The 14,778-nt window shown below is 47.4% G+C and overlaps 1 protein-coding gene across 2 annotated transcripts in view; it reads left to right on the top strand.

Annotated features, from left to right (window-relative positions):
* Nucleotides 1-2,346: 2,346 nt before the first annotated feature.
* SLAIN2 (SLAIN motif family member 2) overlaps nt 2,347-14,778 on the top strand; it is a 58,483-nt gene continuing 46,051 nt past the window's right edge. For both annotated transcript variants that reach the window (XM_024211682.3, XM_024211681.3), the window contains exon 1: nt 2,347-2,790. In XM_024211682.3, the coding sequence (XP_024067450.1) occupies nt 2,426-2,790 (365 nt within the window). In that variant the 5' untranslated portion in view covers nt 2,347-2,425. The remainder of the gene's footprint in view (nt 2,791-14,778) is intronic.

Genomic DNA, 14,778 nt, shown 5'->3' with positions numbered 1-14,778 from the left:
GGCTGGGCGCTTCCCCTCCCGGGCTCCAGCTGCGCTGGGGAAGCGCCGGCCGGGGGCGCAGGGTCTGGGGGCTGCCCAGCAAACCGTGAAGCTGGTAGCGCTCGGGCAGCCCTTTTCGCGTGGCTGGGAGGGAGGAGGGGGAACGCGGGCGCGCAGGGGAGGGGGCGGAGTTGGGGCAGGGACTTTGGGGAAGGGGCGTTGTTGGGGCGGGGAAGGGGGTGGGGCCAGGGCCCCGTGGAGTGTCCTCTTTTTTTATTTTTTAATTATGGTAACCCTATCTTTGTACATTTCTATCCCTTAACCCACTTCTAGCATATAACAAAGCAAAGGACAGCTCTACTTCATGTAATCAAGCAGCATCAACTCAAAATGTTCACTTACCAGAGGTCCCCTTTCCTGCATCATGCGCGTCACAGACAAAGCACTAGGACTGGCTTGAACCCTCTGCCATTGAGAAGAAATCCTGGCTCATCACAGTACCAGATGAACCAGTTGTCTGTCCCATCTCATCCTCCAACCTACTTCTTCTTCCACCACTTCGTCATCGGGGTTGAGTCCGCTGGCCGCTATCTCCAGCCCTGCTGAAGTATTCATGGGGCTCTTGGAGATGGAGGTAGGATAGGGTTGCCACCGAGGATGGTGTCCAGGTCCTAATAGAAATGGCAGCTCTTTGGCACAGCACCAGACCAATTGTTTAACTCCTCTGCCTTCTGGTACACCTGCCTCAGCTCCTTGATCTTCGCACAGCACTGATGCATATCCTGTCTGTAGCCCTTATCCATCATGCCATAAGAAATCTGACCACAAGTATCAAAGTTCCTACAGCTGGAGTGGAGCTGGGACTGCACAGTCTCCTCTCCCTACAGACCCAGCAGATTGAACAACTCTGGTGTGCTCCAGGCGGGAGAGCTTTTGCTGCGTGGAGCTGCCATGGTCAGCTGGAAAGATGCAATGTTAGCTGTCCACACCAAGCAAACAGAAAGTGGAATTTCAAAAATTCCCTGTCCTTTAAAGAGGGAGGAGCAGATGCCTGTCTGCCTGGATGCAGGGCAGCAGAGTTCAAACTGCTGACCAGAGCAGTCAGCCTGGGCATTGTGGGACACCTCCTGGGAGCCATTTACGACAACATAACCAAGCAGAGTGTCTACATTGATACTTTGTCAATCTAAGTTTGCCACAAAATGGTCTATGCCTCTTGTTGGGGTGGTTTTATTGTCAGCAAAGCAGGATAGTTTTGTCCTAAATAAAGATGAAAGATGATTTAATTAGTGGCGCCTTGGGATGGGACGAGGCAGCATTTCCCAAAGCCCTGGAAGAGTACTATCATGCCACAGTGCATGTTCGGATGATGGGATAATGCTACTCACTGACACCAAATGATGAGTATGGTTTAGCAGATGGGGACAAGGAAACAATGTGTGGTAAAGGGAACATTCCCATCCTTGGGTGTGGAACTGAGTTACACAGACTACTGCCAAAGTTACCTCCAGTGCGTATTTTACTTAGTCATTTACACCAATACACTTTTCTTTTTCTCTTAATAAAGATTTGTTTTCTATACAACCTCAGTGCTTTGGGGAAGGTGGCAAGTACTGTGTGATCCCAACAATTCTGGGTGGGGGCTCAAGCCCGTCGCGTTTGTTAATTTTAAAACGGGCCAGTTGCTCTTTGACCTCGACCCTTGCTGCTGTGGCCGCCCCCCGGCAGAAGGGTCACAGGGGTAGGCAGAACCGCTGCGCAGGGAGGCAGCCGTGCCAGCGAAGGGGCGGGGGCACTAATGAGGTGCAGCAACAGCGGCCATTCCTCGGGAATAGGGGGATTTAAGCGCCCCCATCGGCTGCCGGGCGGGCCTGGGCTCTGACAGCGGCAGGAGCCGGAGATGATCCGGGGCCGTTGCCTCGGGATCCCACCTCCACTGCCCAAGGCTCCGCAGGCGGCTGTCAGCCCCGCTCGGGGGCAGCAGGAGCGGCGGCTACGGGCCATGGCCCCGCTGTGAGCTCAGCCCCTGCCATTGTGCCGCCTCCCTCCTGCATCACGAGCCCCTTGCCTGCACTGCACTTCCGGGGACGCGAGCCTCGCTCCGGGCCCAAGCCCCGCCCCCTGGATACGCTCTGTCCCGGACCCGGCCGGATGCCGGGCGCGTGCGTGACGCCCGGCTGGGGGCGGGGCGCAAGGCAAATGGCGCCGCCGGCCGGATGTGTGTATCTCCCTCCCACCGCTGGCCGCCGGCGCAGCTGACGAGGCGGCGGCTCCGCTCTAGTCCGGGCCCAGCCCCGGCGCAGTCACAGCGGCGGCGCCTCCTCCAGGCCCGGCCATGTAGAGGGGGCCCTGGTTGCTTCCCCTCATCCCGGAGACGTGACCGGCCCCTGAGGCAGCCAGCCCCGCGCGTGAGCGAGCCGGCGGCCGGGCGGAGGGTCCCGCCGCCATGGAGGACATTAACTCCAACGTGAACGCGGACGCGGAGGTGCGGAAGCTGCAGGAGCTGGTGAAGAAGCTGGAGAAGCAGAACGAGCAGCTCCGCAGCCGCTCCGGGGCCCCCGCCAGCCCCAAGCGCCTCCCCAGCGGCAGCGGCGCCGCCACCCCTTCCCCGCGGGGGGACCTGCCGCTGGGACTGGAGAGCCGCTGCCTTAGTCCCAGGGCCGGGGCCCGTCAGCCGCCCGCCGAGGAGACGCGAGGCGGGTCGGCGGCCGCAGCGGCCGGGGAAGGGGACAGCTTCCTGGATGAAGTGGAGCCTCTGAGGCCCGACGAGCTGGAGCGCTTGGCCAGCTGCGAGGAGGACGAGACAGGCTGGTGAGCGGGTAGGGGGCGGCCCTGGTCGCTGTGTCCTGGGCTGTGCTGCCAGATGCTGGGCATCCGGGGGCCCGGGCTCTCCAGCTCCCGGGCCGGGACGAGCGCGCTGTAGGGAGCAGTCCTCCCTGGATCCAGCGCTGCTCAGGGACAAGGTGCGGGGATCTGAGAGGGGCTATTTGTTTATTAAACAGGGGCTAACGTAGGCGTCGTTCTTCCCTGACGGTCTGAAGGCAGCCTCGCCCTCTGAGGCTGGAGGGGAGAGGCTTACTCCCTTTGAGTCAGTGACACATAGAAAAATCTCTACTCTCAGGGGCAGACTCTAAAACTGCCTGGTGAATCCCAGGTGAGTCTCTTAGCAGAGGCTGTACACCTCTATTTAGCCATGGAAAAAGTGGTGTAGGGGGTCATCCAGGTTCTCAGTGGAGATGGAGGCTGTTAATGTCTGTGGGTCAGAAGAGTACCTCATCCATTCTTGAAAACCACAGAGTTGGTAAATCAATGTACGTGTCCAGAAACGTACTGCAGTGATCCACTAAGGGTATGTCTACACAGCAAAGAAAAACCAGCATCTGGCCTGTGCCCACTGACTCAGGCTGTGGGGGTGTTTCACTGCTCTGTAGACTTTTAGGCTCAGGCTGGAGCCTGAGCTATGGGACCCTCCGACCTCACAGGGTACTAGAGTTCCGCTCCAGCACAGAGTTAAGGTTGCATGGCAATAACTTGTGCCCTTCCAGAACATTGAGTTCAGCAAAACTCAGGGAAAACTAGGAAATAGAGTTAAGGTAAATGTTCACGCAGCTTTAACTCTGCCCCCGGAGCTGGCAGTAGCAAACAGGAATTATTGCATGCTCTCTAGTCGCTTTATGTTTTAGGTGTAGCTGTACTGAGTGGTGAGGGCAATAGGTGTGGCGAGTTGTTAGAAATCTGTTTTGATATGAGGCAATCAGGGAATTAATTTGAAGTGTGTCAAAGTGCTGCGACTGTGATATGAAGAGATCTGGGTCTGAATGCCCCCACGAGTGTGATCAAAGGAAGGAGGTGCATGCATATCTTGGGGTTCTAGTTTGTATCATTTCAGTACAAAATTGTGTAGGCTGTGTCATAGCAGGCACTGCAGTGGTCTTATCATGGGTACTGTCAGTCGTGAGATGGGATGTGAAAGCGGTCTGTGGATTTAATGATGGGTAGGGAAAAATATACTTTTAGGTAGTATCCTATGTGGAAGTGAGAAGGAGCTTTAAAAGGATATGAAGTGCTTGTTAAAGTTTACAAGTATGGTATTCTATCAATGGAGTAGGCACAGTGTTTGAGTGTAGGGGAGGTGCAGGTAATGTAGTGAGAAGGCAGAGTTTGAGAATGTGTAATGGGTATATTGGAGCATTGCTCACAGGGCGCCTAATTAAGGTTGCACGAGCATTTATCTTAACTCTGTATTTTTTAGTTTTCAGAAGTTTGAGTTTTGCTGAACTCAGTGTTCTGGAAGGGTATAAGCTCACCAGGCAACCTTAACTCAGCGTTACCAGACTTCTTTGCCATTTCAGTTTAAAAAACTAGAAAATTAAATAAAATGTTTGTTAGTAGGAGTTAGTGACCATTTAGGCAATTCTAGTTCTCACCAGAGTTTGCAGTTAATATGCTCCTGTAGCTAGGTGTTAATAAAAATACCTAAGTTTTATGTAGTGCTTTTCATCAGATCTCAAAGAACTTCACATCATTATCCCCATTTTAAAGGTGGGAAACCACAGCACAGAGGTGTGGTGACTTACCAGAGGTCACCCAGCAGGCCAGTGGCGGAGCTAGTAATAGTCCCAGTCCAGTGGCCTTTCCACTAGGCTGCACAGTTGCTATATGATTCCTAAGTGCTCCTCACCCCTCCTATACATTTTGTTATCGAGAAACATCGTGCTTTGAAATTTTTGCAATGTGTAGTTGCTAACAGGGTCAGTGAGAGAAATCTTATCCATGGTCTGTCCCCCAAAATCTTGACAGTTTTATAACCTAGTGGTTATAGTAACATTAAGCTTGTGAGAGAAGATTGGTGTCTCTCCCCTCCATTCCCTGCAACATGTACCTCTTCCCCCACCTGTCAACACTTCCAATTCATCCTCCTCTTCCTGTCCCATTAAGCCATTAGTTTACATTCAGAACACATCAGCAGCCTTATAGCAGACTCAGAGAGCTTTTAAGTTAACCATTCATCTCAATGAGATGTTCTCAGCTGAAAGAGAACATCCAAAGGAGACATGGCTGGCGGGTATCGTAGGCATGGGAAGGCTCTGCCTTCCCAAACAGCCTGATGTCCCCCCACCCAAGCTCCACCCCTAGGCCCCATCCTGCCTCCTGTTCCTTGGGGCAGGCAGGCTGGGGGCCGCTGGGGCCGCTCCGGCCACGCTGCCTACTCAGTGCTTGTGACTGGAGTAGCTCCGGCCCGCTGCTTGCCTGGCCGCCCAGCGCTGAGGCTGGCAGGTTGGCCAGGGGGGACAGATGGCCAGGGGTTGGGTGTGGCCCGGGGAGGGCGGGACCGTGCTGCCCGGCTCTCTGGTGATCAGGAGCTGGGACCGCGCTGCCTGGCTCTCCAGCGCTCCGGGGGCACTAGTCTGGGGCAGGGGCCAGCAGCCACAGTGTGTGTGTCGGGGGTGCTGGGCAGCGGCCAGCAGCCACAGTGGGGGCTGGGCTGGAGAGGACGGGGGGCACTAGCCTGGGGCAGGGGCCAGCAGCCACAGTGTGTGTTAGGTGGGCTGGTGGCGCTGGGCTCTGGTGGGCGCGGAAAGAGCGGGGCCTCGGGCAGAAGGGATGGGGTTGGCGGCTAGCCTCCCCAAGCCACGGCTTCACCCACCGCCCATGAAAGGAGATGAATACAGCCTGAAACAATAGCTTGTGATATGTGAACTGCTCCATTCCTTTTAGTGGGGGTTCACCCCCCCCCCACCCAGTGCTGTTACAGTGTGTATGCATCACGCATGTCTTTTCTCTACTCCGCATCCCGGTATCAACAGTGTGTTCTTGATGCTTTCTCTGAGCATGCTTGTTCTAAGTTCCCCACCCAGAGAGGCAGGGGTTTCCCAGATCCTGTCTCACGTGGTGGGGTGTAGAGAGGGGTTCAGACCCCTTTAGAAATACAAGAGATCCAGGATCCCAGCTCCATTGGGGGTGGGTGGGCAGTAGGGAGTGGGGCTTAGACCTGCCCAGGAAGGCAAGCCCCCCCACAGCTCATGAGGGGGGTAGAGAAGAGAGGTTTAGACCTCCCCAGATCCTGGTGCATGCACACAGGTAGGGGGAGAGGCTCAGACATTTTAGATCCTCGGGCATGCACACATGGGGAGAATGTGGGGCAGACAAGTGACCTACCCTATTCTCCACCAGTCCCTCTTCCACATATGCGTCACCTCCCCGATCATCCATCCCCATTTAGTCCCTTCCCTCAATCCCTCGCTGCATCCTCAAACCCCTCTGCCCATTTTCCTTCCTTCACCCTCTAAAATGTCCTGCTCCTGCCAGCAAACATTTGCATGTCTAATGTTTTTTACAAGAATACTTTGATTGCATTCCCCCAAAATTAAAAACAAAAAACATGAAAAATCCCACCAGATTTTAGCAATATGCCTTCTGATCTTTTCCAGATTTCTGCCCATAGTAGGACTCAAACTAACACTGGTTGGGTGTATAAGGTTAAAAGGTACTGCTTAGTCTGTTGAGCCCATCCAGCTGGTGTGGAACATTGAAGACTAACAGTCCTGTTAACTCCTCTGTCTGCACATGCTCAGTGTAATCCAATTGGCATACCACCAAGCACTTCAAAGCCTACTGCTCCAAACAGATAAAGTCTTTGGCTAATAATTAGTAATTTGATTTTCCCCAGTGGTCTGTTGGATGGCATGCACTCTGGCTTGGTAACTCTCAACTGTTTGAGCTCCAGCTGTAAGGATCTCAGCCCTGCTTTGATCTCTATTTGTGATCAAAAATTTGTTGCCAGAATATGTGACTATAAATTAAACTGGTTTTTGTCGTTTTTTGGAGTGGGGGGGTGTATTTCAGGAATCCCTTCTTCAAATGGCCCCAAATTTGGATCACTGATCAAACCTGATCCCTCATGAGGCACACAAAATTTCAAGGCAATCTGAGAAACCATATTGCTTTTTAGAGCTCGTAGAACAGTTGAGCTTTCAACAGAAAGCTGTCTTAACCTTAATTTAGCAGAAGTGCCATTCCAGTATAATTTAGAGTAACTAGCTTCCACAAGGCAAATTGCCTGTCTCTTATGCAATAATCAGAGCTCTGATCCTTCTGTTCCAAAAGAGACCTTTCTTGCTGAGTGTTCATCCTGGTCTTTATTTTGAGAAAAGGACTTGGAAATAGCACTGATACCTGGGGATTTACGGGAGTTTTCATAGGGAATTATGGGAATTGTACTGTGCTCATAGAAGTCCTTTTGAAGTCTCCCACAAGCCACTGCTTCAGGGAGCAGTGTTAGGAACTGTAGGGCAGGTACTCAGGGAGCAGTGCAACTGCAACAGAGTAGTACAGCGCAAGCATGGACATGAGGCAAAGCTGCAACCAGAATAGCATGGCTAGTGTGGGCTCAGTGCACCAGTGGCACCTAAGGTAGCATTAGCCTGCAAATTCATCTACCAATGTTTTTTTCTATGATTAGATCCTGTGATTATAAACACTAACTAGATGAAAAATTGAAGTGAGACCCCCTACTTAGCTACAAGTACACTCAGTCAAGAGTAGTCTTGAGAGTGCTCCTTGTGCCTGAGCTGTTTTACGGGTACTCAGAGAACATGCCCGCACTTCACTGAAGTTCCTGCCATTGATTTGGAATACCCCAATAAAGTATACAAAGCATGGTCTGGTGCAGCTGCCTTGCACTGATCATATACCTGGAACATGATACACTAGGTTAATTTAGTAAGCTTGAATTGGGTTGAGGATACACTTATGTTAATTGTAGTCTCACAGTTTTTGAGTGGATCAGGGCTTGTTTACAGGGTAGGGTAATGTGCTTGGGGAGATGGGTGGGGATGTCTGCCTTCTAAAGCGCACAAATGTGTTGTGCATTAATTGGCCTGTGTAGACCCTGCTGGTGTGCACTAGTGGTTCCCTAGTTTGCTTTAACATAGTATTGTTTCAAACAGCACTGTGTTAAAGCACATCAGCAGGGCCTATGGGACCAATTAATGTGCAACAGGTTAGTGTGCTTAGGCTATGTCTACACTACCACTTTTGTCAGTCAGGAGTGTGAAAAAACACACCCCTTACAGACATAAATTTCACCAACAAAAGCACCGGTGTGGACTGCGCTATTTTGGTGGGAGACGCTCTGCATAGGTTCAAAAAAGAACTAGATAAGTTCATGGAGGATAGGTCCATCAATGGCTATTAGCCAGGATGGGCAGGGATGGTGTCCCTAGCCTCTGTTTGCCAGAAGCTGGGAATGGGCAATGGGATGGATCACTTGATGATTACCTGTTCTGTTCATTCCCTCTGGGGCACCTGGCATTGGCCACTCACTGAAGACAGGATATTGGGCTAGATGGACCTTTGTTCTGCCCCAATATGGCCAGTCTTATGTTTTTATAGCTTGTTGGAGATGGTTTAATTATGCTGGTGGGAGAGCCCTCTCATGTAGAAAAGTCCTATAATGCACTTTGCCAATCTGTAGTCATTTGGATTAAGGCAGGATCTGTTTCTAGCAATTCGTGTCCAGTCAGTGAAGTCAGGCTTCTTATTAGTCAACTAGGTTACTGCTATACTTGGATCTGATATAGAAGACAAATATTCGGATGGCCTCTCTATAATTATGACATTCCAATTTGTATGGCCTAAGCTCCCTTTGGCACTAGCATTACGATTTGGAAATTTAAAATTGGTGTCAGAATGAATCATGAGAAGCATGTTGGACAACTTCACTGGGATGTAGAACCCCAGTTTCCTTAGGGATCAAATGGAATCTTTGAGACATAAGACTGTAAACCAGTTCAATGCCTGATAGTGCTATCCATTCAGTTGCTAAAATCTAATTATACCAGTATGATCTTGAACCTGTTGTTAAATTCTTTCTTACTTCTCACAATTTCTGCATTGTGACCTATTAAAAGACAAACTGCTGTTTATCAGATTATATGTGGTACACTAAAGGAACCTGAACTTGCCTTGACATAGAAGTATCTATTTCAGAGGGATTTTTTTTTTTTCAAATTCAGATAATGGCTTATCAAACCATAGTTGTAATAAGGTAGGAAAAAGTACTTGTGACTTCCTACTGGGGGGAGGGATAGCTCAGTGGTTTGAGCATTGGCCTGCTAAACCCAGGGTTGTGAGTTCAATCCTTGAGGGGGCCATTTAGGGATCTGGGACAAAAATCTGTATGGGGATTGGTCCTGCTTTGAGCAGGGGGTTGGACTAGATGACCTCCTGAGGTCCCTTCCAACCCTGATATTCTGTGATTCTATGACAGCTGGTATTAGAGGGGTACAATAGTTGCTTTCAATTTTCCAGATTAAAGGAGTAGTACCACCAAGTAACTATATTACATGGGGCTTGCAGCTTCTTAATTAAATATTATAACTTTGTTAGGAGTAAAATAAATGTGTGGAGACTGTAGCAAGAATCTCGAGTAAAAGCAATTTCCTGTTTTTCTCTTTAAGTTCTTCAACTGCACCCATCCTTTTGTATCTAAATGCATTGGATGTTTATATATCATGAAATTATCAATGTGCTGTCCAGTCCATAATGGAATTTTTCAATAGAATTTTTCCCTATTGCCTTAAGTATAGAATTCTTAATATGCATTTCACACTCCTATACAGTTTGAGCACTGTTAGGTCAGCTTGCATTGGTTCTTATTCTTTTTTGAGTAGATTTAGAGCTTTCTTTCTAGACCAGTAGTTAAGCAGATGATCTCCTTGAGGAGCCCATACCCGTGTTTAAATAAATTCATGGAAACCTTTCATAGCTTTTTCTTTTCATTTCCATGAAAGTAGTTGTAATATCTCCTTAGCTAAGAGATTAAGCCTACAAGAAGCTGTATACTTTTCATTATGGGAAAAATATTGATTTCACCTGCTTTTCTGCAATAATCAGGTAATTTTTGTGGGTTTCTTAAAACTTTACATTCAAAAGTACTACTGACTTATTGACATCTACAGAAGACTTTTTAAATATGCAGCTCTATTTTTGGTAAACTTCAGTTTCTGCTACAACTTCAGTAGATGTTTCCCAGCTTTTTTTCTATCAGTACACTTGAGTAAACTGACATGCTTAGATTTATTTCCATAACTAAAATACAGTTCTCATGGGATTGTTACTTCATATTCTGCCTAGAGCATGTTCCCTCCCATAGGTTTTATTTTGCTACATAGAACTTGAACTGCCAGTACCTGATCTCCCTGCAGCTTTTAACACAGTTTATTGTGCTCACCTCTTCTAAATCTTGTCCTCAGTTGGCTTTCACAATACTGTCCTGTGTGGGAGGGGGCTGTGGGTTGGGGTACAGGAGGGGGTGAGTGCTCTGGGGTGGGCTGGAGATGAGAGGTTCAGGGTGTGGGGGGGGCTCTGGGCTGGGGCAGGGGGTTGGGATGCAAGGGGGAGTGAGGGCTCTGGGCTGGGGCCAGGGATGAGGGGTTTGGGGTGCAATTGGGGACTCCAGGTTTGGGGGGCTTAGGGCTGGGGCAGGAGGTTGAGGTGCAGGGGGTGTGAAGGCTCTTGGCAGGGGGGGTGCTGGGGATGAGGGCTTTGGGGTGCAGGAGGGGGCTTCAGGTTTGGGGGGGGCTAAAGGCTGGGGCAGAGGGTTGGGGTGGGGGCTTACCTCGCGAGGCTCCCAGTCAGCGGTGCAGCGGGGCTAAGGCAGGTTCCCTGCCTGTCCTGAAATCATGTATGCGCGCTGGAAGCGGCCACCAGGTCTGATGCTAGGAGGCAGGGGGAGACGGAGGGGACAGGAAGCTGGGAGTAGAGGAGTAGAGGTTGTATTACCTCTGTATTTGGGACTAGTGTGACTGCTGCTGGAATATTATGTCCAGCTTGGTGTCTACAGTTCAAGAAGGATGTTGATAATTTGGAGAGGATTCAGAGAAGAGACATGAGAATGATTAAATAATTAGAAAACATGCCTTATAGTGAGACTTAAGGAGCTCAATCTATTTAGCTTAACAAAGAGATGGTTAAGGGGTGACTTGATTATAGTCTATAAGTACCTGCAAGGGGAACATGTATTTAATAATGGGCTCTTCAGTCTAGCAGAGAAAAGTATAACACAATCCGATGGCTGGAAGTTGTAGCTAGACAAATTCAGATCGGAAGTCAAGTGTAAAATGTTTAACAGTGAGGGTAATTAACCATTGGAATAATTTACTAAGGGTCATGGTGAATTTTCCATCACTGACAATTTTTAAATCATGATTGGATGTGTTTCTAAAAGCTATGCTCTAGGACAGTGGTTCCCAAACTGGGGTTCATGAAATGTTACAGGGGGTTCTTGGGAAAAAATTCCCCAATGGCGGACAGAGCTGTCCCTGGGCAGCACGGGGCCAGCAGCCTGGAGCCCCTGGACTTCCAAGAGCTAAGCAGATCAAAGCAAGCATATCTAGCACACTAAGGAGATTTAAACTTCAAGACTCCTTATAAGAAATGGAAAGGGAGGTGGATATTTTTTGCTGATTTTAAAATTAAATAGGCAGCTAGTATTGTTTTTAAAATTATTATGAAGAACCAGTTTAAGCTTTGTTGTAACGTGCGTTGTTTGCCGGGACTGCTCAAGACCTGAATGCTTGTGGACGGAGGAACTCTTTGAGTTGGCTTCTTAAATACCTTCATGCTGTTTCACATCTGATACTCCTTGATGAAACATAGGAGCCTTGTCTTATAACAGGCTTATTCAAAATGATACAAGCGACGAAAGTGAGATCTTGGAAGTGTTGCCATTTTCATGTAATAAAAATACTGTAATGATAAATAATAATTAATAATAAATAGTGTGTAATAAGCACGTCATAAAAACAAATGTTATGTTTCCAATATCACTGCTTTTATAATTTATACTCAGGTAAAGGAAAAAATCCCTGGAAATATTCATTTTTAGGAGGGGGTTCGCGAGACTTGACATTTTAGTGAAAGGGGTTCACAGGTTGTTAAAGTTTGGGAACCACTGCTCTAGGAATTATTTTGGGGAAGTTCTATGGCCTGTGTTATACAGAAGGTCAGACTAGATCAGGGGTCGGCAATCTTTCAGGAGTGGTGTGCTGAGTCTTCATTTATTCACTCTAATTTAAGGTTTTGAGTGCCAGTAATGCATTTTAACACTTTTAGAAGGTCTCTTTCTATAAGTCTATAATATATAACTAAACTATTGTTGTATGTAAAGTAAATAAGTTTTTTTTTTAAATGTTTAAGAAGCTTCATTTAAAATTAAAATGCAGAGCCCCCTGGACCGGTGGCCAGGACCCGGGCATTGTGAGTGCCACTGAAAATCAGCTCGTGTGCCGCCTTCAGCACGCGTGCCGTAGGTTGCCTACCCCTGGACTAGATGATCACAGTGGTCCCTTCTGGCCTTGGAATCTATGGAAATTGGCTGAAGCATGTTGACAAAGTGGCAAAGAGCTTGTGATATTTATTAAGACCACAATGTCTTTACATTTACAGTGATTATGCCCAGGGAAGGGATGTATCAGATATTAAACTGAATGGTGGTAGTACACAGTTCATGGCAATCAGAGCTGTGATTAGAGCACAAGAGTCCTTTGTTCTCTGTCCTATGCTGTGCTGCTTCAGATTATGTTGAGCTGCCCTTTCTTATGGGCAGAGTGTGTGCAAGCTGCTCAGCTGTCTAGAAGAGAATTATAGCAGCTGTAGTGCTGCCAGTGGTTCCTCCACCCCCAACGACCACTGATCTGAGGCCCTCAACTCAAAAAACAAAAACAAAAAAAAAACTTGCCAATGCCTTTACGTTTTCAGAACTAGAAGACTGCTCTAGTGGATAGTATGAATCATCTGTAAGGGTACAATATAGTCACGGAGGTGATGGATTCTGTGACTTTAATGAACGTCTGTGACTTCTTCGGCTTCAGCTCCTGCAGCTGGGGCTGTCAGCTGTGGCGACGACAGAGGAAAGGAAACAGAACGCCAGGTCTGTGGTAGCCAGAAAGCCTTCTGAGCCTCAAGCCAAAAGCCTCCCAGGAAAACTTTTCCTGGGGTTTTTATTTCTTTCCTTACTCTGTTTACAACACTTCTAAGTGGTCAAATTCTTGCGCATAGAAGAAGCATACAGTGTACATCAACATAAGATAACAAACCCATATCTTGTGCACATGAAAACCAGCTGCGAGGGAGACAAACAGGCCAGCCAAGAAGTTTCCCAATTGCAGACACGGGGGCGAAGGTCACTCCTGCCTTGTAGCCATGGAAACAGTGTGCCGTAACCGTAGGCTGGCAATTTGGGAGCTATGCATTCCTACAGTCAGCCCTTGCGGTGGTCAGCCCTCTCAAATCCCCCACCCCACTCGTTATTTTTAATAAAAGTTACGGACGGGTTGCAGGCTTCCGTGAAGTTTTGTTTATTGCCCGCGACCTGTTTGACTTTTTCTAAAAATAATCGTGACAAAATCTTAACCTTAATCACCGTCACCTTTAGGAAGAATCAGGGATAAACTCTTAACCCCAGCTAGAGTTTAGAAACGCACATTTTAACTCACAGTTATTTCTTTCACAAGGAAAAGGGTTTAGTCTTTTATTCCCTAAAGCCCTTATTTTCTCAGCCCGTATCTGCAGGGCTTGCAAGCCTCAAATCTTGTCTCTAAACATAGAATCTTTGCTCAGGAATTAACTTATTTAGACTTACATTAATGTTTATGTAATAGCTTGTCACTATCACCTGAATTGTCACAGTCTCCACAGCATCAAGTTGTGATGTCGCAAGATTGATATTAGATGGAGAGCAACTTTGATCTCATAGGTCTTTCCTTTTGTAATTGTAGGATTAATCTACTGACAGTGATTATGCCCAGAGAAGGCATGTATCAGATATTAAACTGAATGGTGGTGGTACACAGGTCATGGCCATGAGAGACACATTCCTTTATGATCTTTCATCTGGTAGAGAAATATAGTGTCTCTTAGTCCTTCATCTGTAAGTTTAAACCAGTCCACCAGGATGCTGAACTTTTAGTAAATGAAATGTAAGTTTTAACTTCCAGTATTTGGGTATTAATTAAAATTAAACATTGACTAGAATCATGAACAAAATAATTCAGGAGACCAAAAGAGCTCCTAAAATAGAATATAAAATGGTCCAAGTAGTACTTAGCTGCAAAAAGAACCCTCTTTTGGTATTGCCAACTGAGCATTTAGAATTTCAGAAACTGAGAAAACAGTCAAATCAGTTTTTGTATTCTGTCTCTATTTTGCAGTATACTTGTTTATGTAAATATGGTAAATAACATCACTTCATAGGAAAGGGACCTAGTACTCCTCCTCCCCCCCCCCCCGATTTATGAAAAACTGGTAGATAACACTATGATGCTTAGCCTATTGTATATGAAAAAACAATTAAAACATCTCTTAAGGAGAAGTGGCTTAAAGCATGCTTTAAAAAAAAAATGGTCTGCGCATTCATTAGTTAGGGTCTTTTGTACCCTTCCCTTCCTCCCCCAAATCAAGTCCCTTCAGAAGGTCCACATAGGGAATGTCACTTTCTTTGTAAAGTTCATCAGCTCTATTCAACCAAGTTTTTAAACCTTGGTTGAGGAAAAGTCAGTTAATTTTTCTCTTCTGCAAGAGCTATGGAAAGTAATTACTGTGTTGCTGACGTAATTGGCCCAAAGGAAATAAGAATTTTTGACCATCTGTTTTGTATAGAAGAGTGGCTAACTTAGCTGTCATATGTTCCTAAACTACAATACTTAAGTTGGAATCCTGTTTAGTTGGAATTTAAAGGCTATCATTAGATAAATAGTTGATGGTAATGCAAGTCCTTATTCTGTTATTTATTTCTGT

This window comes from Terrapene carolina, unplaced genomic scaffold (assembly GCF_002925995.2).
Source record: "Terrapene carolina triunguis isolate 2854851 unplaced genomic scaffold, T_m_triunguis-2.0 Scaffold66, whole genome shotgun sequence".
Classification (NCBI taxonomy): domain Eukaryota; kingdom Metazoa; phylum Chordata; order Testudines; family Emydidae; genus Terrapene; species Terrapene triunguis.
The sequence above is the reverse complement of the archived record's forward strand: the minus strand, read 5'-3'. Positions and strand labels throughout refer to the sequence as shown.